This window comes from Nipponia nippon, unplaced genomic scaffold (genome assembly GCF_047370975.1).
Source record: "Nipponia nippon isolate SJK-2023a ecotype South Korea unplaced genomic scaffold, ASM4737097v1 scaffold_3, whole genome shotgun sequence".
Taxonomy (NCBI): Eukaryota; Metazoa; Chordata; class Aves; order Pelecaniformes; family Threskiornithidae; genus Nipponia; species Nipponia nippon.
Window position 1 is genome coordinate 42,244,744 of NW_028262347.1, and position 26,628 is coordinate 42,271,371.

The window sequence follows — 26,628 nt, forward strand, 5'->3', positions numbered from 1 at the left end:
AAGCATTTAAACATGGGCTTGGTTCTGTAGGCGGAAAATAAGTAGCTGCAATCAGGATATCCTGGACTCAAGGTCCTGTGTTGGTGCAGGTCCATCCAGACTTAAGCTCCTTATCATCCAGAGACAGTGGAAGATGTCAGACACCACCTGGCCATCAGTGTTTTCCACAGTCTTGCCCAAAACAATGCACCACCTTGTCTGCATCCCATCTGGGGCTCCTCACCATCCCCATATAGTACTGACGAAAGCTGTCTCTGGGTGCTTGGGGGCAGACATCAGACCTGTGTGACTGGAGCTGGCTGTGAGCCTTGTCCTGGCTAACCACTACACCTCTTCTTCATGTGCATACTGCTCACACAGGTTAGAGTACAGACAACTTTTTAACCTTTGGGCAAACTCAGCACATTGAGCTTTCGTGGTACGTCACTATAACACGTTTTCCAAAACTTGAACACCTCTTGATCCTGTTTTCTGGAATCTTTCTTACATTCCAGCACCTTTTCCAAAATACTGCAGTTACAGCCTCTCAGATCATGTGTACAGTTGTACTAGCTCCCTCGCCCCTCTCAGACACTCTGCTTGTGTATTCAGGGATTTCACTGATTGCCCCAAATACAGTATTGGATTAGGAGTTTTAAGGAACCATTTATCCCCTCCTTTTTAGGTTGATTTCGCACCAGAATGCAATAAAACTGCCTTGAGTCTGATAATATCTAGCCCAATTACAATTTCTGTATGAGGCATGGGGTCATTAACAAGAAGGAAGATTTTAAATTGTTTTAGAAGCCAGCTCATGCTAGTTTTTTAATTAGCTCCTCATGTACCCCAGGAAACTGGTTTGAGAATTGGGATGGACAGTGGCAGGCAGGAGACCGATACAGCTAAAGAAAGCGCATGAGCCACTTCAGAAGATATGTTCCAAGTTCCTCCCCAGGTCTTTTGCCTTTTATTCTCCAATTCAGGTATTACATTTCCACTGGTTTCCACCAGGATTGTGCATGCACCTTGACATGTTCACAGAAGTTCCACGATACAGAGTTTCACAACTGGGACGGGTCCCTACAATCAGGACACCAGGGTGACAAAACAGATTCTGGAGAATTTCCCATTGAATAGGATGGAGAGAACATAATTACCACATCGTAGCACTACAATGCCTCATAAACATAGAATAGACTAGATCCATTTACCACAAAAATCACAAAAAGTAACTGATCAAAGAATATCTCTTTTATGTAAAATATACATTTGTAGGATATAATTTTAATACATCTTTTATACTTATTGATGTTGGGTTTGCAACACTTTGAATTAACAAAAAAAAAAAAAAAACCAAAATAGTCTTGCTGCCAGAATTTTATTTCTCATAATACTTATAGTTTGAGGTAACAATGAAAGAAGACTGTGTGCTGTGAACAGTCAGTGATGTTTGTCTGCAGTCACATTTCTGTTATCAAAGTGAAAAGTAAACTTAAGACTTGGCATGTATGCTAGAATTCATACAAATATAGGTCATGGCAAACTGAGAAAGCAAGGACTTATGCAAACCTATTCTGTTCATATTTGTGACCTTTGCAAAATATACCATTATTATGACAGAAGTCAAGACAGATGTAGTCTACATCACTATCATTATTAAGTGTGTGTCTTTGTATGATCCACAGCACAACTTACTGCAGGAACCAGGAATAATACACACAGGGGTGTGGGTCTTTGCATGGAGCCTTAGCAATGATGACTTGAATTCAGCTTTCCTTGATATAGATAAAAACTGATATTCCATGCACACACATTTTATTTACAGCTGACTCATCAACAGTGACTAGTCACCCCTTCCTCTGGCAGCAGTAATTATGATCAGTCTTTAATCTTCTTTAACAAGCTCTACTTTGCATGTAAAGTCTCAGTGACCTCCTCAAGGCGTGAGTTGTTTATCAGGGCCCATTCAGCAGCAGCAGTCTCTTTCCAGTACAGTCCTTGGTATGGCTAAATTCCATTGTCCCTTTTTCAGCAGTCAAAAATCCATGACAAATTCTGTACAACACTGTAGTTAATATAACAGCAGCACCAGATATTATATTAATTCCTTTGCTAAAAGCTCTTTGCAATTATCTCTCTATTGACAATATCTTACCAAAACTAAATCAATGTACATCTCTAAATATCAGAAATGTATACTTTGATAAATACATTATTGTACAAGAATTCTGACATGCAGGTCATGCTATTGGGCTAGTCTATATACAGAAGAACATGTTACATGGTCAACAATAAGTTATATTTCTTTTCCTAACAAAAAATAAAACATGACAATCAGGGATTATTCAACAATCTCAAGGATCTCTTAAGATTTGGGTTGTTATAGTACTCCCCATGTAGTTCTAAAACTCTACAGTTTAGGGTAATTTTTCCTCACCAGCCCAGAACATCAAATCTGCCATTGCATTTGTCCTGTTGCATAAACAGAGATCAATATTGAATGAAAAAGCCACTAGAGGAGATACAGTTTCAAAACTGTAATGAATGCTGGTTGCTAGGAGGAAGATTGATGCAATAGGCAACCGGTCAGTACTGTAAAGCTGCTACTAAATCCCACTTGAAAAATCTTCAGAGTGCTCACATGAGTTAGTGTAGATGGTACTAACTTGCACTTGAAAAAAATATATATTTGTATCTATACACGTAAGTGTAGTCCATATGAAAAAAGAGAAAAGGAGAAAAATGTCCTTAGTTAACCTTAAAAGAGGAGGGCATTTTAGCAGTATCTCTGTGCTTTATGGAGACAGATGGAGAATACAGTAGACAGGTTACAAAACAGACAGACAAACAACATATAGGACAAAGCACCTCAAAAAATATTGATTGAAGAAATTTTTGAAGCTCATGAGCCAGAGGTATAAGGCTGGTTAAAAACCCAACTTGAGAACTACTACCCTCTTACAGTGGTACAAAAAAGCCCCCAATAATCTTCTCAATTTTACTTGGTACTCAGCCTCTGAAAATGTTGAAGAACCCTGGAGTAGAGAAATGACTACAGTACCAAGCAGCACTTGCTAGCTTAAAATTGCAAGTCTGGATGGCGTTTACCTTTCTTGCATGTTTTGTGCCTTCCCCAAGCCATTAAGAAAGAGATCTGGCTTCTGCTTGCGTGTAACCAGTAATGACAACCTCTTTGCAGTTATCTGTGTGCAAACAACCGGAGACATTCAGAACTCTGATACAGCAATCCAGTACCAAAGTAAGTTAATCACAAAATAAAGCCATTTATAAACAAGTAGATCGTTAAAAAATAAAGGAAAAGGTTAAACAAAGAAAAACAATCCCACATGCAGACCAGTTTATCAGTGCTTTCATTTCAGCAGGATGATACAATGCGAGAACACACATCCAGAGGCCTCTGTGGTCTCCGCGATCGGGAACACTGCTTGTCAGGTGATGGAGACAGGATGGTCCATGCAAATGAGCAGACCCAAGTCACATCATTGTGTGCAACCAAGACACGATTCCAGACATCTTCAGAATGGATTAGAGTCACAAGAAATGGAGGTTCAATGGAGTGACTGATAATTAGTTGGAAGCACATTATTTTAAGTAAATCTCCCTGAAAATATGCTCATTTATTGAATATACTGGCCAATGGCATCCACTAACTGTCCTTTCATTGCCACAGGAAAGTCAGACAATATAGTAGATAAAAGGAGAAGCTCTACCTTAGGTAATCTTTAAAAGCCAAGATAAAATCTTCAGCTACCCAAGTGGCATTTCTTACTACTGACAGTTATATCATGCATGAGTTATACCATATTTGTGGAGCCTATGGTTAATGCTACATTTATTTCCAATATGTGGTAAACAGTATTTGAATTAATACTATGTAGCCGATTGTTGCCATCTGGTTTACAAGATGGAAGGGATGGGAGACCGAGAACGCCTTAGAGGACAAGGTGAGCTGTAGGGTGATGTTACTGGAGACAGTCGCAGAGCATTGCCTGTCAAGCCAGCTATGTTGTTTAAGCTTCGAGATTTTTCATAGCCTTGTATGAGAAAATGCACAGACATCAGTTGATTTCAGCCAAAAAATAGACAGACAAACAATACAATGTAATGTAATCCAAGGAGCTATCTGGGACTCAGAGGGAATCTGCCTGCAAAAGAACTCAATGCTGAGACACATTACTACCAAAAGATATTAATAAATAAAATTATTTACAAATTAATGCAGCTATTCTTTCCCAGAAAATTAAACAGACCATCATACAAGAGGTCTGACCTGCTCTTCCACATCCCATCTTGCACTCAATGCCACTCTATTGGCTTCAGCAGGGTTGCATAGAGTGCAAGATAAAGGATCCCAACAGGGTTACTGGGTGAGTTATCTGGCTAAGCATAATCAAAACCCCATTAAGACAGATTATAAAAACTGTTAGAATTATATAATCTCTGCTAAACCCAATTCCTAATAAAGGATGATTTTTCTTTAACAATTAATAAAACAAAAACCAGATTAATTGCATACAGTATGTGTAAATCACTTCTGCAGAGGATTGAATGATCATATGGGAAAGATGCTCCATCTTCAGAAATATTAGCCCTAAGACTTTCTGTGTAATATTAAAGTATAATAAGACAGCAGAGTTTGACATATTTGCAAATGCCTCCTGATCGGCAAATTTAAAACACCATATTTGTGCTCCTTCTCCAGCTGACTCAAATGAAATAAATGGTATTAATCCACATTAGCAAGTAGTAAATAATTAATCATTAAATGAGGCAACCACATAATGCTTCACAATTTGGAGGGAACATTGCACTTGCAGACATTTCTGTTCACATACACTGGGAGCTCTAGCTACCTACTTTTTGCTACATATAGATTGTTTCTACCTTGTAGAGGTTATGCTGTGAAACAATGGAAAAGCATTGCTGTTCACTGCATCACTACCTTCATACTCAAGTATTTTCAATAGCACCTGAATAAGCCCACTTATGAAGAGAAGGATCAGCCCATTGGCTTGAAGAGAGATACCAGCAAAGAAATACAACGAAGATGAAGCCAGACAGGACCTCGCTCTTCAAGTACGTGGATACATGCTTCACTGCAAGCATGAGAAGTCCCACTGATTTCAATGGCACTACCTATTTCCTTGAAGACAAGTATGTATCTAAGCATTTGACAGGTTGAGACATTCAGGTACAAATTGCTTACAGTGAAATACTGACACTTTTCCCGCAGAAACTATAAAATGTCAATGACAAATTACACGGGACGTCACCAGACATTTTTTTTCCTATTGAAATAGTCACTGGCTCAAATTCCAGATCTCCAGATAACAGACAATTAACAGACAGTTGTTAGCATCTTCAGGAAAAATCATATCTTAGGTTATCCCCTAACAACAATTAACGTATTTCTTGCCTACAAAGAATTGCATATTGTAAAGCTATACTTAAAGCAAATGTATAACCTCATGTCTGCTAAAACGTTGTGCAATGTTATCTCCAGATTGCAAGGGCAGGCTAGACTGTGATGCTTCACAGACTTCTGATACATTTCAAAACCAGCCTCCAGTTTCTGAGCAGAAATGGTATTTACACAGATTACACAGATTAGAAAGACTTGCTAAACTTTCTGTCTGAAAGGGGAATTGAGGGGAAGCACAATGCTAGTGTATATATTTAACCTCCCCTGTAACCATAAAGCTTACCACAAAAAAACCCAAAATAATCAGGTAGCTTTTTTACACAGAAACTAGGAAAGTATTTTTTTTAAATATTTTTCCTGCTACTTTTCTAATGATAAAAGCAAAGAACTGATAGAGGAAGATGGTAAAGATGATAAAGAAAACAGGAACTCCTAAAAAATGAAAACCAGATATACAAGATGAATAGAGATAGACACATGATCCAAAATCAGTACTTTTCATGTATTTTAGTGAGGTTTGGATCAGCTCTGAATCAGTATCATCTTAGAGATGGAGATAAGGTGTTAATGCAAAAAAGCTCAGAATAAATGATCATTGAACACAACCAAGAACCAACCAAGGAACCAACCAAACAAGAAGGATGCACCAAAAGAAAGAAAGGGAAAAAATAAAAGTAAAAAGTAGTAGACTTGATGGGTGAATTAAATTCAAGTATTCAAAACCATTTGGATGCCACTTGAAGATGTTTTCTGTTTATGAGCTAACTTCCCTACTCTGCGTAAAATAAACTTGAAAGCCAGTGGCTAAAGCATTTCAGCCTAGACTACGGTTATCATCAGAGCCAGTGAAAGAGCACATTTCTCACTGAGAAACTGTCAGTTCTGAACTCAAAACTGTCAGTTCTGAACTCAAGCCCCATTTTTCTAGTAAAAACTATGAAACAACTTTCTCTTTAATCTAGATTTTGAAATGAAAATGTTCACATGGTCCCAGTATAAAATATGTTTTATTGTTGTATGAATATGTCTTTAGTAGCTGATGGGTAACTTCTTTTATTATTTCTGATCTGTTCTAATTATGGTTACTGTCAAGGGAACAGCACTCAAATATTTATACTAGCATTCCTAAAAGAAGTCAAGAATCTTGGAAGATGCCATGGCAATCTGCCTTATTCAGGTGTTCCTGACCTCCTCAAAGACTGGACTCTTACCATTAGAGATATTTTAAATACCATTAGAGATATTTTAAATAATCCTAATTGTTGAGAAGTCAGTGCAAGATATACGCTCAGTGGAAAGCGTCCTAAATCTGTGCAAAAACATCATGTTTGCAACGTGTTTGCAAAAGTGCCATTTAATCGAAACATTATATATAGGTATATGTAAAACCTGGGAGCATAGAGAAAATCATACTCTTTACAAATACCATACGCATCGAACTCTGGTTGCATATCTGCCTTCACAGGTTTAACCTACTGAGCTCATGCTTTTGAAATGTAAAAAGAGCATTTGCAGAGCAACTCAAGAGAATTCCTTTAGGGTCTATGGTTGGCTGAGACAGCTATGTTTGCTGTACACAAACTAAGTTTTTTAAAAAAAAGGGGGGGGGGGGGCGGGGCAGAAAAATCTCAGCCAAAAATGTTTGTCCAGTGCCGCCTGGCTACTGCAGATGAACTCTGAGGTGAATGACTGCACATCAGCACTCAGGAACATGAAACCCGTTGGAATGATACAGTTTGCCAATAAACCAAAGCAATTCTTATCTAAGGAAATGCCAAGACTTCCACTGGCATTGCTGATTTTGGGGCTATGCCCTGAGGTTAGGTTTGCAGCCACAGCCATCTGTGGCTTGATAGGGTAGCCACACCATCAGTCACATGACGATATAATGACAGAAGGTTTTGCCTGGGGAACCCAATCCTACTGAACAGTGAGTAATCAGATTTGAAGAGGTTGAATAACTAGAAAGGCATTTTTAGCACCTTGCAAGATCAAACATTGTTTACTGTAGTTGAATTCCAGTTGGGGTAAACAGTCACCACCATCAGCGGTGTATTACAAAGACGAAACATTTTGTGGCATTATAAACTCAAACTTTTCTTTGAAAGAAATCTAAATAGCATCTCATATAATATGCTTTGTTGTGTTCAGAACAAAAACGTTGCTTACTTCTGACATTTCAACCTTTTAAGTGTAATTTATTCAGCTGTAATTTTTACGAGGTTATTAAGTGCAGACCAAAGTTATTAAATAATTAATTTGTCTTTTAGAATGACAAATGGTATTGAGTGATGAGTGGTTGAATGAGCGAAGTCTGAATTGCAGGCTTTTCCATTAAAGATAACTGACAAATGAAGACACAAGTGAAGTGAGGGTCCAACATCAAGCACATTTTGTGAAGACTAAAGATGAGTGTTTCTAAAAGGAAAGCAGGAAAAGAGTGACTAGGAATAAAGAAAAAAGATTCATTGTGAGTACGATCTTTCCTCTAAGAGCATTGTGCACAACATTTTACTCTGAGATTGCTTTTCACAAGCACATTGCTGAGTAACCTTTTATGATCTAATGAAAGAAGTCCATACCTTTCCTGATCCCTCCATCAGTAGCACACGTGTAATCACCTGTCGTCAGTAGGAAACATGTTCCCCCTCTTCTGTTTTTGTCTCTTGTACTAGAGCGTCTGATGGGAGGGAGCCTTTCACCAGGTGAGAGTGGCTGCTCACTTCCTGCACTGTCTTCACCTGATAACACTGGTTAAAGCACCATGCCCATTTACAGACAATAATGAATGAGGAAATGAGACATCACAAAGAGCTTATGCTGAATGCCGGATATTCCCATCACTCAAAAAATAATTATAAGGTAAATCATTAGAAGAAAACAAGATTGCAATTCACCACTAATCAATACAAAATGGCAAAAAGTATATTTTTTAATTCAAGAACAAATGATCTTTTGACTTTCCTGTTCTTTTAAATCTCATATAAAGTTATACTAAACTGACATGAAATAAGAAATAATCAAATCAAGGCTCAGTTAATTGCCTATTATGGACTGTAACTTTTCAGTGTACAGTCAGCCTTGGATATTTCAAACAAGTATTTACTATTTTGGCTGTCCTTTTCACTAAACAAGAGGTCAGTTTAGTCATTTTTGGTTAGAATAAGTTGTTTAGCATATTTTAAAGACAACCCCTCCCCCAGGAGGGTTAAATTTTCAACATTTGGCACTAAAATCTGTTTAATAACACACTTAGGTTTCATTTCTCTGCTTATCACACTTGCACTGCTTGTCATCATAAGTACCCAACATTCAGTGCTGTCTTTGGTCTCTGTAGTTTATTGTGTCAAACAGCAAAACTCTTACCTCTCCTGATTTGGCACTCCCAAAGGACTCTCTTTTAAAATTATGTACTATTTCAGATTCAGGCCACACTTCAAGAAAAAAATCTCTGCTCAGTACAGCACATAACAGGTAATGGCATGTTACTGACTTCAGCTTTACCTTTGCATTTAAACCTGAGCATGTGTTTTTCTGAAATGGTAATGCAAAGGGCTATATTCAGCCTTGAAGTTTTGCACAGAATTCCTAGTGACTCTCATAGCATTCTCTACCAGAAATAAAGCTACAGTGCATGATGTGAGCGGTGGCACTACTGAAGAGAAAGTTAACACTTTAAAATGGCTTCTTTTTGCATATCTGCTTTCCCTCTAACTTCAAGGATTATAACACCTTGTAAATAAAGCTGCAGACACAGAAAAGTGTCTCTTTGCTCTGATCACACTGAGCCTCCTCCATTCTGGAATACCTTTAGTAGGACCTGATGGCATGAAAAAGCTGTTATAATTAACACTTTAAAGATATTTGTTTCCTGAAAGTGGGTATCAGTCAAAGCACTGTAAAACTAACTATATTCCACCCTCAGTGTGAGTCCTTTCAAGGGTTTCCATCCTCTTAAATATATTTAGGATGTTCAAAAAGCTGTGTTACCTTTGTCTATGAACACTCACTTGGAGACTGAAACCAAGCTTCTTTGAACATAAATGCTATTCAGTAACAGAGCAACAGACCAAAGACAGATATTGTTCAGATACCGTTTTTCCAGACTCCTTAAAAAATAAATTTCAACTACTGAATGACACCAGTCATGGGTGGTTTTGCTCTCATTATTCTTTAGCAGCTTTCCAACAGGAGTCCAATGACTGGTATGTGAGCTTTGTAATCAGATTGCGCTTGGTTTAAGAATAAATACATTCAAGAAACAAACAAAAAAAATCATTGCTGCTAAAAAAATTATTTTAATTATACTGAGAGATAAAATTTACTCTTTAATTTGAAGAGATATGGAATATGGGGCAGTGGCTTGGAGGGGCAGAGGCTGTCATTTAATATGCATTTTCACAGCAATTAGCACAAAATACTCCGTATACATCATTTGAAACTCTAACAAATAAGGTAATATAAATCATAAAAATCAACACTAGTAACGATGATGTTGCTAGGGGCTGTCATTTTCATTTTTCTTGCCAAAATTTACATCATCTATGCTATTATCATTCAATTAATAGTAAATATCATGCAATGTCTCATCTAACACAGACGAAGGAGGTTCTTCTAGCCAGGGAAGCAGAATGCCAAATGGAAAGAAAGCTAGAAAGAGAATTTCTTCTTATTTCCTTTGAGTGCTGGGCTTTTGATGTAAAGCACCTGCTCCTTTTAAATGACTGCTTCTTTGTAGGATCTTGCTTAACAGGCCACGATGTGGCACAGGCAAAGCTGACACAAGAGACAGACACTGAGGCAAAACACCATGGAGTCCAACAGGGTGGGACACGGTGGCTGCTCAAATAATCACAGTCATGCAGAAAAACAAGAAACATCCACACGACGCAACAAACAACAGGCAAAAGAAAAGGTTGATATCATCAGCAGGAAAGCATTCTCAACAGAGCAAGCAAAACTGTATAGACCAGCTACATAGAGGTTTGGGAACATCGCTATACCTACTTTGTCCTCTATGAGACTGACACACGCAAACACTGGAGGGGAGAAGGGTGGGAGCTACATCTTCTCCTGGCAGAAAGACTGGCTGCTTTCTGACCCCTACCAAACATACTGGTCTATAAAGTGTTTTCAGAGGACATGCATTTCCAGTGGGGTCCTACCTGATGATCTGTTGTGCTCCATCAGCTGGTTGTCCTTGCCCAGGCAGATGTCACCCTGTGTGCTATTGCAGGCCATATTCAAGTCTGTCTTGCAGAAGGTGGGAGAGCTGGCTTGAGGAGCAGGAGGGATGTGCTTCTTCCGCTTCCTCGGCAGTTTCTGCTTTGCCATGGCCAGGGAGTAGTACATCCCAAAATTGTTAACTATCACAGGCACGGGCATGGCAATGGTGAGCACCCCCGCCAGTGCACACAGGGCTCCCACCAGCATGCCTGACCAGGTTCGTGGATACATATCCCCATATCCCAGGGTGGTCATGGTGACTACAGCCCACCAGAAGCCGATAGGGATATTTTTGAACTGTGTGTGCTCACTTGCTGATGGGTCATTAGGCTGGGCTCCCACCCGCTCTGCGTAGTAGATCATGGTGGCAAATATCAAAACACCAAGTGCCAGGAATATTATCAGCAGCAAAAATTCATTGGTGCTAGCTCGCAGAGTGTGGCCCAGCACCCTGAGTCCCACAAAGTGCCGGGTGAGTTTGAAGATTCGCAGGATCCTCACGAACCTTACCACCCTGAGGAAACCAAGCACGTCTTTAGCAGCTTTGGAGGAGAGCCCGCTCAGGCCCACTTCTAGGTAAAAGGGCAGGATGGCCACAAAGTCAATGATATTCAAGAGGTTTTTGATGAATTCAAGTTTGTTGGGGGAAAAAACAACACGTACTAAAAATTCAAATGTAAACCATACCACGCAGACTCCTTCCACATACGTCAGGGCAGGATCTGTCTCAATTTCATACTGTAGCACAGTTTCTGTCCCGTTGATGACCTGCTCAGTTTTGTTTATAATAGTATTGAAAGCTTCATGCGTTTCCAGACAAAAGGTTGTGATTGAAACTAGGATGAAGAATAAAGAGGCAAAGGCGATGAACTGAAACAAAAAGAGGGAAAAGAGGCATCAGAACCACACAGCTCTTCACATTAATACTAACAAGGTCAGTGATCATCATAAAATATTTTACTGATTCATCCCCAAATGGTTCATAAATTCATATGCACAAAACTTTGCATATAGGCCAGATGAGAGCAGCTCTCACACATAGGCCAGGAATCTGGGAGCAGGAAAAGTCTTGGTGATGGACATCATGACTAGCTGCAACTCATTCAGAAAACAGAAACAAATTCTTCAATCTGTGCTAAATCATCTGAATTCCATTCAGTTGTCAAGGTACCTTACAAACAGCCCCCAAACACACCAACGACAGCAAGATTTGAGGCTGGACACCTCTCACATAGTGGAAAACGAGACTAGACCCTGATGGTCTTGAGATTATGGTTCAGGAATTCACACCTGGCTTGAAAGGCACCTCAGAGGGTCCTAGGAACAGATCCAAACACCGAGTTTCCTTTGGATTTTCAATGATTCACAAACACAGGATACTTGCCAACAGAAAATGCCTTCCATGTTACAGGTAGAGTTGGTTGCACAGCCTGTTATGTTCACAGTCATCCATCCCTCATACTCTTAGACAGGACTAAGAGTAAACCTAGCAGAATCTCTCTCACTGCAATGGCAGAGCTTTGCTAGTGTGTTAGGATCCACAATCCTGCTTTCAAAGTTACAAATCCAGGACAATCTGAATACAGTTCTAGTAGAGGCATGTAAATAGATAAAATACAGTTAAATCATAGAATCATAGAATCATAGAATCATAGAATCGTTAAGGTTGGAAAAGACCCTTAAGATCATCGAGTCCAACCGTTAACCTAGCACTGCCAAGTCCACCACTAAACCATGTCCTTAAGCACCACGTCTAGCCGTCTTTTAAATACCTCCAGGGATGGAGACTCAACCACTTCCCTGGGCAGCCTGTTCCATGCCTGACTACTCTTTTGGTGAAGAAGTTTTTCCTAATATACAACCTAAACCTTCCCTAAATAACCTGGAGACAGCCCTCACAGAGGATTATTAAGGACTTAGAAAATATTTACTGCCTGATCTTCAACTTAGTCACCACAGTCAAGTATTGAAGAAAAGAGAACTTCCAGGACAGGATCTCCTAAAAGTGAACACTGAGACAACGAGTTGGAGGAGGAGATGATAAACTTTCTTACACCCCATAAAACGTGCCAAATGAAAAGGTGTTTTGAGGGCAGTTGTTCCTTTGCTACAATGGTTAATGTCTTTTAAGTGACAATACATTATCACTACGCTAGCACTCCAATGGCCATGGTGTGGCACATGAGTAGATGATGTGTTTAAATCCCTCCCTGAGCCAGGATTTATAACATGTTATCAATGTGTTTGTTGTACTGGATTTTCAGCTTAACAGACATTTTATAGCCAGAATTATCCTGAAAAAACTCTCTGAAGACTTGAAGATTATCAAAGGTGTTAGGGGCCCAAAAAGACAAAAAGATGCCTAAACAGGTTTTTTAAAATATCTAGTGCCTATGTGCTTCTTCACCTATCTAGCAGCTTGTCATTTTACCATTGTGTAATACCAAGACAGAAACATATTTCTTTCAAAATGCCAGCAAATGACTAACTCTTTTGGCTTTGGATTTTTATAATTTTAAACTGTTACTTGCTAGTAAAACAAAAATATATGACAGGGATCTCAGAGATTGAGGCAGGCTCTTCCTCCTTTTTAATATTATTTATTTTAGTAAATAAACTTAATGTATTTTATGTTTCCCTTAATACTACTTACAAATCACTCTGGGTATCACTCATTTAATCTGCTAATTCCCAACTTGAAACCAAGGACTTTAAAGAAGCCCAGCAAGTAGAAAAAAATATCATATTCTCTACTACCACCCTACTGGAAAGGGCAGCTTGCAGTCCGGGTTCCAGTGGTACAGGCAAGAGAAAATGTGGCAGCAGGATGCTGGTACGGTACCACACCAAAATCTTGAATCTCACTGAAAAAATCTAGTTACAAGGGAGACGGAACAGCAGCCATAAGCAAGAATGCCTCCGTTATGTCACTTTAATCCAGGCTGCAACATTGCAGCAAAACTGATTTTGTGTACTTCAGGTATCAATCACCGAATTTAGTATTAGCACTCAGATTTAGTATTGTGTGCCACAACAGTTCATTTGGGCTGGTACAATACTGAATGGTTGCATTTTCCTAACAGAACATTAGTTAGACAACAAAATGTTGTCTCTACTACTGGTAGAAAGAATTGCTTTTATTCTGAGAAACAAGTTTAAATTTGCAATGCAGGCCTGGCAAATTTATTATGTTTATACTCACAAGATCGATCGATCGATCGATCGATCGATCTATCTATCTATCTATCAAAAAACCCCATATATCTACCTATATCAGAGATTTGCAGCTTGTTTATGGCTTCCTTTCCTCAATCAATGAAACAAAGTTATTAGACCAAGCCCTTCAATTACAAATGCTCTAAATCTCTTATCTTTCAGAAAGGACTGACTGAGGGACTGAACTGAACACTTATCTTCCAGTCTGAACTTCTAGCCACGAGCTAAGCAAACAATCTTGCACTGTCTGGCTGATTTTTACTGAACAGGCTTTTCTGCCTTTGCCTTAACAACTGATGTGATTTAACCCCAGCCAGTGACTAAGCACCACACAGCTGCTCGCTCACTCCCCCCAGTGTGATGGGGCAGAGAAATGGAAGAGTTAGAGTGAGGAAATTCATGGGTTGAGATAAAGACAGTTTAATAGGCAAAGCAAAACAAGGACTTCATTCACTACTTCCCATCGGTAGGCAGGTGTTCAGCCATCTCCAGGAAAGCAGGGCTCCAACACGTGTAACGGTTATTTGGGAAGACAAACACCATCACTCCAAATGTCCCCCCCCCTTCCTTCTTCTTCCCCAGCTTTATATGCTGAGCATGACGTCATATGGTATGGAATAGCCCTTTGGTCAGCTGGGGTCAGCTGTCCCAGCTGTGTCCCCTCCCAGCTTCCTGTGTACCCCCAGCCTCCTCGCTGGTGGGGTGGTGCGAGAAGCAGGAAAGGCCTTGACTCTGTGTAAGCACTGCTCAGCAGTAACAAAAACATCCCTGCATTATCAACACTGTTTCCAGCACAAATCCAAATCATAGCCCCATACTAGCTACTATGAAGAAAATTAACTCCATCCCAGCCAAAACCAGCACAACTACAAAATTGCTGCATGTTCATAGCTCCTTTATTCCTGGCACTTGACACCAATATACACAAAAAAAGCCTCAATCTTGTGTGAGACAACTAGAGTCAGCAAATACAACCAGATTTATATAACCTAAGTGAATTAATCTCAGCTGATCTTTGCAAAACCTCTCCATAACATGGACAGAGAATTTATCACACTCTAAGCCACTGGTGGGCTAAGAATGACCCTTGGGAGGCTCCTAGAGCATCCTCCAGCATCTTTCTACACAGTGAAGGAGGGAAAAAGCAAACACCTTTGTGGAATTTGAGGAACACTGAAGCTAAATCAGCACTGTAGTTTGCAATCTGGGTGGGAACTTTTAAGAGATAAAATATTGGGCAACCTCTTTAACAGCAACACTTTAGTGATTTCAGACAACTGTGAACATTTTTTTGTCTGAAAAGAACAGAAAATTACATTAAACCTAGCCAAACTAAAATTTATCAACAACTCATACATAATAAGGATTAACTGTGCATTCAACAGTGCACTGAATCTAATAGTATGTAAATAATTAGCACCTGTTTCTGGGCTGTATTTCAGAAAGAGAGTCCATTCTGGTTCAGATCCTTTCTAAAAAAATGCCGAATACCAAGGGATTAACTACAGGTAGACCTGCCTGACAAGCTATTCATTACTGTTTTGCTCAACATTGATACTGTGAAAGGCCACAGTGCACTTGGCACTCAACACTTGGCAAAGCAGATTGAAATTTTTAATGGAGCATCTACATTCAATGGCGCTTTATTATCTCTAAAGGAAAAAGACATTCAGTCATTTCCAAAATCCACTGAGTATCCTTCTCTGTTATCCTAAAGGCAATCATCTTTCAGAGGTTAGAACAAACAAAGGCAAGAGAAAAACTATTAATCTAGTGACAGATTTCTTGATAATCCTGCAATTTCCATTCATAGCAATGTAAAACGAGATGTACACATTTCACCATGCACACAATAGCATATACATCACTGATTTAGAGCAAAGACAGACACTCATTCCTTTTATCTCTTGTTGTGTTTTGTTTTAAACTGTAAATTCCTTGGATCAGGATATTCTGGACAGAGCTTGCACAACACCTAGCACAATGAAACCTCGTACACAAGAAGATCTACAATGTTACTGCAGTAGTCAAAGGGTTCAGAGAACATGCAAGAAGAAAATGCAATGGCCAATGCAAGAAGGAACATGTTATCAAAGAAAAATGTTTAGGGATTTACTTTACATTAACAAAGATATTTCCTTAGTACTATATTACATAATACTAGGCAATGTGTTGAAAAGATTCTAGCATGTTTTTCACAAACAGTTGTAATGATAGAAATGAAATTAAGTCATGTGCTGTCCTCACTTTATGCTTTCCTTCTGCTTCATCCTAATTCCATCTTCTCTCATTTTGAAGGTAATGAGCCTCTAAAAACACATCCATTTTTGTTCATGTGGGCAAGCACCACATTCCAGACAAAGTCGGTACAGATCCAAACACCTAGATTCTCTGCTAGAGAATAGAACCATGTTCTATTCCTCAGTCCTGCTAATGTCCACAATAATTGGGACACCACACACATGTTTTTCTTTTTTTTTTTTTTTTATGAAGCACACAAACCTAAAAGGAGTTAGCCTGATCATCATTTCCAAAAGGTCACTGCAAGAGACAATTTTTTGTTTGAATCATTAGCAACCTTTCACTGTGAGAAGTTCTGAAAACAGGTTTTGACTAGTTGCAAGACAAATTCAGCCTTGGTATACAGCAAAAAGCTTCATCGACTCCCTTTTTTAAACCAAAGATTGTGGCCCAAGCACATGGCTTGAAACTTCAGAAAAAAAAGTTGAAGAAAAATTTTCAAGTAAGATCCAAATAATCAGGATCCTTTTCTCATTCCTTAAAAGTTTAAAAAAAATAATTGTTTCTTGTTTATTTCAATGGATGAGATAAAATTATCTTTCTTCATTTAGGTTTTCTTTTTTTCCCCTGAGGGACAACACTTTTCTAAGTGAGAGAATGGTTGTACAGACACTCCAGGGCCACCAAACCAGCCTTTTTCAAAATTGAAATTAATAGAAGTTGAATTAATAAAAAGTTCAGTCCATTTTTGCCAGAAGCGAGCAGTTAAAACTTATAAAAAATGTTCAGTATGTAATACACAGCATGCAGAACATTCCTCATTAAGTAGTTAAAGCTCTCAGTAGGCTGCTGATTCCCTCTGCTCACATTTTGAAGGCAGTGTGCACCCAATTTTGTTCATGTGTGTCGGCATCACATTTTTGACAACGTTGGTACAGATTCCAGCTCCCAGCTTCTGTAGTTGATGGGATCACCAGCCAAGCTCTGTTGCTGAGTCCTACCAATGTTCACAGTAAGTGGATTAATCATCTACAACTTGATTTTTAATGAAGCACATAAATCTAAAGTGAGTGTCAGATGCCTGCAGATAATTTATTGGAAGTAGAAAACTTTATGATTCCTGTTTTGAATTCAGTGTCCCATGGGGAACTGAGCTGCTCAGAGTTTAAAGCAATTTAAAAAATGACAACCAATTCTAGGACTGCAAATTGAGCAGTCTGTGGATTATCAGAACTTCTATGCACACAATGTCATGTTTTACCTTGCACATAGCTCCTAAAGTGCCTTAAAGAAATTAAGGTCACTTTAAAAATCATGGCTCCAAATGACCTGACAACAGTCTTTGTAGGCCATGTCTGGATTTCACAGTAGGAAAAGGCACCTAGTCAGAGGATGCTGTGGCTCACATCTAACCCACCTGCCCAAGTTTCCTTTCCAACACAAACCCAGACATGGGACTGGTTGCACAACTTTTTGTTGTCCTGTGATGGAGCCAGGGCCTGACTTCAGTTTATCAGCTGAGACATAGCCCAAATAAAACAGCAACAGAGCTAGAAATTGATCCTCACACTCAGGTGTGTTATTCACATGCATAAAATCAGACTGATAGTACTCCACATTCAAGATATGCTTTGTCTGTCCATCCCTCACCCTTAAAACAGGCTATTTCTACACATTATTTAGTATTCCAAGATGGACAGGTCATAGTCAGTGAAGACGTTAATGCACAGGCAATTGTTGGTAGTCACAGTCACCCTTACTTCCTGTTTCACAGTTAAGTTTTGAATAAAATCTCACAACATTTCAGTATTTTCCCAGAAAGAGGGATCCTGTCTGGATACAACTTGTTCTGGACTTGGATCTCAACACCTCCTCCTTCAACTCCCCTCACTGTATAATATATATTTTCTAACGTGAGTATTCAATAGCAGCTTTTAAGTTTTGGTTAGTTCATTTGAGTTTCATTCCAGGATTTAGAAGGCTTGTCCTTGACTCACTTGACTACAGAAACAGAAAAGTACTGAATATTTTATAAGAACTCCTTGGAAATACAACATTTAATATTCTCTAATGCAGGCACAGAATTGCCTTTAAAGAAAAAAGATTACAATGTTGTTTTAAATAAATATCTTCACAGGCACATTATGAGAATTGACACATGCATGTTGCTGGAATTTAGAACAATTTCAAAAAACCAATAATCCTCCCCACTACACTTAGTAGACTAAAAATACAACTATAGGGAGACTGTCACAGAAAAGAGATTGTGTTTTATTTCTTAAAGAAACCAGCTTTGATGACTTGCTCACTATTGAAGTCAAAATCCTGCTTTCATTACAAAAGATGAGAGTTTACTCAATGACTTAACTTTTCTTGACCAAAACAAGAGTGGGGGAGTTTCCACAGTCATGAGTTCTTTGCTTTCCAGATCATTTGTGCTAAACAGAACACACAAACCAGAGTAAATTTTCTGTTGAATAACAAAATACTTAAAAGGAAAGCAGTATTTTTTAAAATATCATATTCATTTTGAAAAATCAAAAATATATTTCCATACTTGGGAGATTTAAAAATTATTTCCAGTGACATCTGTTCACATCTGTTAGTTTAAGCCTCATCTTTTCATAGTTCAGAATATGATATAAATTATTTGAAAAAATAGCTGATTCAGTTTCTTCCTCCTACTAACCCTCTGACCACAAGAAGTAAGTTAATCTATGCATTAAACACATCCAATGTCATTGACTGCAAAAATTTAGTCAGATATATTCATTACAAAACTGTATTTTACAATTTTTCTTCATATGTGCTCTAAGATTCATTGATCAACACTATTTCTTAGAATAAGATGGTTATAAGTGGTTATACCAAAATTAAATATTCCCATCATAAACATTATAGTCTGATACTGACTTTTTTATCCCAAGCTTCAGGAAAGAAAAGCCTTTGTTCCTGTAAATCTTCCATATATTTGTCCCATAATATTCTCCAGAAGCCTTTTTTATTCTTCCAGGAATTCAAATCCCCAGTTACTTTGTGGAATCCCCCTACTTCTGTAGGAGTGAGACCCAGTCAAACAGGGAACAAAGCCAATGTCACGTACCATTTTCAACCAGTCACAACTAACTTGCGATGCTGATTTTTTAATCTAATTTTATAGCTGCTTAGTCATAGAAAACCAAAGTCTTAAAAAAAAAATCTCATAAAAATTCCAATAAATTTGAGAGATTTGGGAGTTCAATGAATATGACTTGACTATGTATGTTACTTAAGCAGAAAAAGAAACTACATTTGTAAAGTATGTGGCATGCTTCACTCTAATTAGTAGCAACTAACATTGGAATGAAATCACAGAATTAGATACCAATTCCAGCTTTAAAGACAGCTTTCTCTGGCTTTAGATTTGACAGATTGTCCTCATTTCTGATTTTAACATGATAGCTTTTTTCCCTCTGTTTAATTTCATCTGACTATCAGGAGACTGCTAAAATTATAATGTGATTTCAGAATGAGCTCTTGTGATGGCCTTACCTCTCTGCATGTTTTAATGTTCTGTGGAGTGAAATTTAAATATTAATGTTCATTTTACACAAACCCAAAGATCTCACCAAACAGGTCATCAGTCTCTTCACAACTCAATTTCTCAAAGTTGCTATTCTTCCTTAGCTATAAGCTCCCCTTGGAAAATTATCATTTCACACACACACACAAAAAAAAAAAAAAAAGGAAAAGTCACATATGGTTTTATGGTATGATGCATTTTCAGTGCATTGCATCTGGGTATACTGAGTAAGAAACCAAATACCATCAGTAGCTACTAACCAAACTACTGGCATTTAAATATAAGCTGAAGGCAAATATACTACCAGTTTGCTTCATCACTCATAAATCATAATCTCTCACATTAACACTCTCCAAAGATTAAGGAATGGATACAGACACAGCATTTTAAATAAATCTTCAAGGGAAAAACAAAAACATGATACATGAAATATCAGGCACTAAGACCAATTAAATGTCTCTAAAAATCTGTAACTCATCCTACTTCTGGAGGATAAGGTGGAATGTCGCAGTAAACTGTTTTTTAAATGTCTACATAAAGATTTAACAGCCCAACCTTGGCATCCTAGTTGGGAAACTCTGGCCATTATAATTTCTCAACCAACACCAAGCCACAGTTGGTAGAGTTCTTGCCAATATTTTCATTTTCATCCTGTGAAAGATAAGTCTACTCTTTTCAAATCCCCAGTACAGTTCTCATTTGTACTCTCTCCTGCTAAAATTATTTGGCATTGAATTTAACGGTTAACATTCTGCTGCTACAATTCTACACATAGTCATATTTGAATGAAAAAATCTATACATCAATGCACTTTTACTGATATATTTATTGTTTAAGAACAGCCTATAAGTAATATGCTATGCATAGATTTATAGTGTGAGAGTATTTACAGCTAAGACTGGCTACCATCTGTACGTAGTAGTGGGAACACAAATGTTCTCTTGCTTGCTCATTCTTTTCCCATTTGTTATAGTTTTACAAAGCAGTTGTCTTTCGTTACCAGCTGGAGCACAAATAAAAAGGTTATGAATGCTTCTTTTCATATTCAGAAATCCAGGTCCACAATTAAGTCACTCTTAACTCAGCTGTCAGGTAAATCAGCAGTCTGACACCAGTTTGACCCAGATACATATCTGACTCAACAAATCTTAGGCACATCTACATTTTAAAGCAGATCATAAAGAAAACCAGAGTTACAAATTATGCTGTATTTTAATTGCATTTAAGTGCCATATATCTTCCCAAAGGATTCAAAACTGAGTTACAAACCTACCTTGATACAGACACATGTTCTGCTGCTCAGCATGGAAAACTTTGTCTCTACTGAGCAACTGGAAAGAAGATGTGACAATGAGTTTCAGTGGCGGGGCCACACTTCACGCAGTGGGAATCCCCGGGACAGGACTGATCTGCTGCCCAGGACATTCCCTTGTACTCCATCCCTGGTTACCCCACCAGGGATGTCCAAGAAAAATGTCTTCATGTCCAAGAAAATTACTAATTTCCTAAATGACCAGTGCTGTTTCCCACTAGCAAATCAAAATCATCTGACTTTGTTGTCCCATTGAGCAGCTAAGTTAAACATGTCATACCAACACACAACATATATCCCACTGTTTTTTCCTCCTGAAGACTCAGCAGAACTGCTTGAAAAGCAACTATGCTGCATCCAGAAGCTTTCTTTTCCCATCCACTTGAATTTATCAAGCTTGTTTAGCTTGTGATCTTCCTGAGCTGTGACTATCACAGCAATGTTTTAGGTTTTACAGCCAGCTGTGCTGATTTTTTTAACTAGACTTGGCATTTATATTCTAGCAATCATTTTTTAAAAAGGCATCAGCAAGGCTCACTTTGACCTTGCTTTATTGAAAAGGTTTGCATGGTTATGCAGCCTGATAAGCAAACTACTGTCAGTCATTCATTAAACATTTCTATAAATCTATGCACTCTAACAGGCAAAACATTTCTAGTGGATGCAAAAATGCAATGGATGTTCTTCCTGGAGTCAAGGCAAAGGTGAGAAAAAGAGGAATTCTCAGTCCATATTCTGGGTCTGGTATCAGACATTAGAGACTTCTTATTACTAAAAGAGCATCTTCCAAAAAGAAGCTAAAATTCCCTGAAGGTCTCTGAAGAACACAGATTTTGAAGGACCCATTTCAGTCAATCCCAAATTTACAGGCTGAGTCAAATTAGCCTCTCTGTATGCTTTATTTCCCTTCCCTAGACTATCCATTGTTCACACCATTACAGCAGAGATTAGGCTCTGGGACCTGGTGACTTGAAATACTACACAGGCAGTATATTTCTTTCTGCACTTGATTTATCATGAAAAGGTTTTATTTGGCTCAATGGGTCAAAAATGAAAAAAAAAATCTTCAGTGTAATACTATTTATTATTCATAGACTTTCACACCCATGCAGACAAATGGAGAAAAGAGAGAAATTCTTAAGAAGACAAATTCATGAAAATTCTATTATAGTGTAGTTTTCCTAGTACATAAATCTCATGTCCATTAAAATTACAGAAACATTTTCAGTCCTATCATTTCTGTCTCACTTAAGCACTCAGAATCATTTATGTCTACTTTTTCTCTCACTCAAAACAAGTCTGATGGCCTAATTTAAAATTACACTTGGGCGAATTTAGAAAACTTTAAGATTTTGAGGCTTGACATCCATTAAGATTTGTAATAGAGCCCATCTTAGCTTTCACCAGAGAAGCCTTATAACCAAATCACATAACCTTTTTTTGCCATCCCAAATCTAATCAAAACATACTGGAATTATTCACAAGTTTTCCAGGCCTGTGTTTTTCCTGTACAACATAATAAGACTTCTGCTGCAAGTGATGGAATAGAAATTACCAAACTACCTCTTAAAAATTGAAGGGACGGAGCAATTTCCAAGATACTCAAAAGTGTGTGCAGAGCCTTCAAACAGCTGGTTAAAAGGTCTCTTTTGACTAGAAGCTCTTTCTTCCTTATACTAATTAAGCAGCATTGGTTTAATTTTTCATACCTACACCACAGTAACAGAATACAGTTGATATTAACTGGTACTCTTGTTTCCTAATTGCAAATTAGTTAGGGAAAGCAAAAAAATAATGAATTAGGCTTCATAGACTACGTCATTGCCTAAATCTTAGTTCCTTGGTACAGTAACCTTAATGATGAGCTTCCAATGCAGCAGGTTTTGTGGAGTAATCTACATTTAATAAAAACAAATGATGAACCCAGAAACTTCATCTTATGGCTTCTTACGGGAACTGGCGCAGTTGCAATCCAGTAGACAAAACTCCTCGGCCATTTGCACTAGCAGGGTAGCCAACAACAGCAGTAGTTTAACTGACTCACAGTAGAGCACACAGTGCTGAGACTTGACAGTCTCAAGCTCCCTGATTCTGATGTGAAAAGCCTCTAGGGAGAGAATATTTTTTTCCCCATGTGTCTACAGCTTGCTCCGTTCTGCATTTCATACTCCAGTGTTCCCCTGCCCTGGTATTGTCTCTTCCTGTCTTTCACTCCCTTCCTCAACCCCAGCTCTGCTCCTCAGGTTTATAGTTGTATCCCGAACTTTCCCCCTCTCTTCTTCTGAGCAACTTGTTCTTACCTTATTTGTATATCCATGTCCTGTATCCCCAACCACTCCTTATTTTCTTACGCAGCTCCCTCTCCAGAGCTGATGGGCCTCCCCTCTTCCAGGGTCCTCCTCCAGCCTCAGCCTTCACTTCACATGCTACACCAGCTCTTTGTCCCAGACTGTTTTCCTCCCTGTCTCAATCTCTGTATCCTTCTGCCTCCCTCCACATTTCTGGAGGATCTTCGAGCCCTTCTTCTCTGACATAAATCACAACCATCTTCCTGTTCCCCATCTCCAAAAGCAACTTAATCTTCCTTCTGCTTATACCACCCCATGGTCTCCTGATCCAGCCACTCTCAAGTATCTTTTCTGCTTCCACTCACAACCTCATCAGGATTTTTATGCCAGTGTACTCTCTCTGTGTGGTTTCTGTGACTTTTATATTTGAATCTGAAGGGCACACATGCCTGCAAACTCCTCTGCTTTTTCCAAATGAATTACTGGTCTAATGAAAGATATTATTTCTTCCTCCAAACCTGGCCTCACTTTGAGGCTGAAGGCTTCCTCCCCCGCATCAGCTAGATGCCAGGAAAGTAGAAGGGAGCATAGGATAAATGCTGACCTTAATTAAACAGATCTACGGTCTTATAAAATTAAAACAGTTCCTCTTCAGAGGAAGATTTATGCCTTTCTGTAATCAAATCACTGGATAGTCTATAAAATAAAAACAGCATCTCAGCTTTAACCTTTTCCTAGTCCAGACAAGACAGTGTCCTTGGAATTCCTTCATGATCTCACAGGAGCCTCTGAAAAGTCTTTTAAGATTTAAAAAAAAAAATCTTTGAGATACCTAAATTGATGAACTATGTACCCTAACACCCTGGTACAGCTGAAAGAGTGAGGCACTTGGAGAAGAGTTTGAGGTCAGAAGGGCGTTTTTATGAGAGGGAAGGGTAAGGCTGTTAAAGCTCCTGTGCATGATGTATGTGAGTATGTTTCAAGCTCACAACACAATCACATAGATCAAAGCTAAATTTAGAGACAGTGAATTATTCATTGCAACGGTAGTCAGCTAGGCTTATCCAGACTCTCAGGAACTGAGCACATCACCCCAGACAACACCAGTTCATACATACACGTTCTTTTTTCAGATCTTTTGGCTCCATGGTGCAAAAAAATTGCACTGGTCAACCAGTTGCCCAGAATCTTGTTGAAGGTTTTCCTAAAGATAGGTAAAAAACTATATGTAGCTTACTTGCAGTTTTTAATACATTAAAATTCCATTTACTCCTGTCTCCAGGGTTGCAGAAGTGACAGTTCAATTGAACTGAGAAAGGGGACGTAAGAAAGAGAAAAACCCCCAGTACGACAGTTATTAGGATACTCAGACAACTGTGACATTCGGATTTCATTCCTGCCCTGTTCAAAGCAGACACTTGAACAGAGATGAAAGATAGTTCAAGTCCTTCCTCTAGATCCTGGGAGAAGCATGTTTAAGCATATGAAAAAGATTACACAAGTTTATGAGAGGGATTATATGACACTGGGCTTGTGATAACAGAGAATTGGACTCAAAGACCCAAGAGGCTCCTCCAGCCCTCTGTCCCCGTGAATATTTCCAAATCCAATTTACACATTTATTTAATACATAGATTATGTTCTAAGCTATTGCCATTGCAAGCATTAGCATTGAAGCTGCATACAGCACCATCTCAAATGTATTCCTATTATTTAATAGCATCTGCATTGCCAACATTATTTAGCTTAAACATTCTCTTAGAGCTTTATCACCAGTTTGCCCTAGGGACTGACACTAATCCTATACTCAGGGCTGGACTAATTAGCACAATGACAAATACCAGCGATGTTGTGCACAGACCATCATCCTGCTGAAGATTTCTTTATCCAAGAGCTTGTTATTGATGAGAGGGAGCTTGCTAGCAGCAGAGGGGAACCATACGGGACTTGCCTTGTGATCTCAGGAGAACCAAGGAGTGAATTCCTGTGTCAGACCTGTCAATCCACCATAGCATATATTTCTTCAGAACCAGATGCTGAGATGGACAAGAACATTCATCCCAATCCGGCAGGCATCAGAAGCAGCCTGCCCAACTTGCCGAGGAAAGCTACTCTCTGTCTGCTGCACTTTTGCTTTTTATGACAATTCTTGTCTCCTTCAGAGGTGTAACAGTTATTCAGAAAATAAATATCTTTATTCTTTTCCTTGTGATTCTAAATCCCATTTATTTATTTTTTAACTTACATTAGTAGTTTACTTAGGAAAAATCAATAGTAGCATATACACAGTGGAACAATTCCAGGATCTTTTTGATTAAATTCTCCACACAAAGGGGCATGGGAAGAAATATAAACTTAGTATAAGACTTTGGATGTCCTGGATGGCTAAAATTCATCTGCAGTAAAGCAGCCAGCAATACCAGTGCTTATATTATCATTTATGTGTCAGAGTCAACATGCCATTGAGTTGGCTGGGGCAGTTCTTTCTCCGTGCAACTAGAATATCAGGCTATCTGAAGGAAAAGAACTCTGCACTGGTTATAGTTTGGGCTGGTAGCTTTACAACAATCCTCACAGCAATGAAAGGCATTGTTTGTAGCATGCAGTGGAAACTTTGCATTAAGGGAATGCAGTTCTCTAGAGAGAGTTCCTGTGGCGAAGACCAGAGTGATGAAATCACGCAGCAAAGGGGGTCTTTGACATGACTTGAGATCTTGCTGCTAATTATGCAGAGTAGGAACTCCAGGAGAATGAATTGCCACTGCTGCCACTACCAGGCAGACGATGCTCACTAGAGACTGTTTGTGAATGTAATCTGCAAAAGGAGTGGCACACAGTGCTGCACGGAGGCATATTTCGCAGTTTCCATTTCCAGTTTAAGGTCTATATGGGATATTTACTGCTGGCACATTCTTTTCAAGACTGGTTATGTCTGTCTGCATACTTCTCTTAAATAAGCAGCAGGTTACTTTTACATGGAATTACAAGTGTTGTCGCTGCTGAAATATGCATGTGACATACAAGCAGAGGTCGGTCACTGGTGGTGTTTATGAATCAGCAAACTGGGCTTTGGGGAACTCTGTGTTTTTTATTTAGGGCTTTGCAGTCATGATTTGAAGGGTAATAAATTCTCTTTGTTTACATATCACTGACAGTCATTCATACAACATCTTGACAAAATGATGCATGCCAAGAAAAACAACTTTATTTAACAGCATACAAGCAGAGAATTCTAGTGGCAGGCTCAGACTTCATTTTCACTTTGTTTCTTCAGCTCTTTTTCATCGGTTCACCTACTCACTCATCTCTTACCATTCTGCAATTCCAGAGGTAGAATACGAAGAAAAGCCATTTCATCACG

The 26,628-nt window shown here is 38.7% G+C and overlaps 1 protein-coding gene across 13 annotated transcripts in view; it reads right to left on the reverse strand.

Annotated features, from left to right (window-relative positions):
* Positions 1-912: 912 nt before the first annotated feature.
* KCNC2 (potassium voltage-gated channel subfamily C member 2) overlaps positions 913-26,628 on the reverse strand; it is a 104,645-nt gene continuing 78,929 nt past the window's right edge. For 3 of the 13 annotated variants that reach the window (XM_087766237.1, XM_087766236.1, XM_087766238.1), the window contains exons 3-5: positions 10,588-11,518; positions 8,005-8,172; positions 1,912-4,034 (exon numbers count right to left, since the gene is read on the reverse strand). In XM_087766237.1, coding sequence (XP_087622363.1) covers positions 3,898-4,034; positions 8,005-8,172; positions 10,588-11,518 — 1,236 coding nt within the window. In that variant the 3' untranslated portion in view covers positions 1,912-3,897. Of the gene's footprint in view, positions 4,035-8,004; positions 8,173-9,551; positions 10,262-10,587; positions 11,519-26,628 lie in introns of those variants that run through there. The other 10 variants (XM_087766243.1, XM_087766244.1, XM_087766241.1 and 7 more) reach the window with 10 other exon arrangements.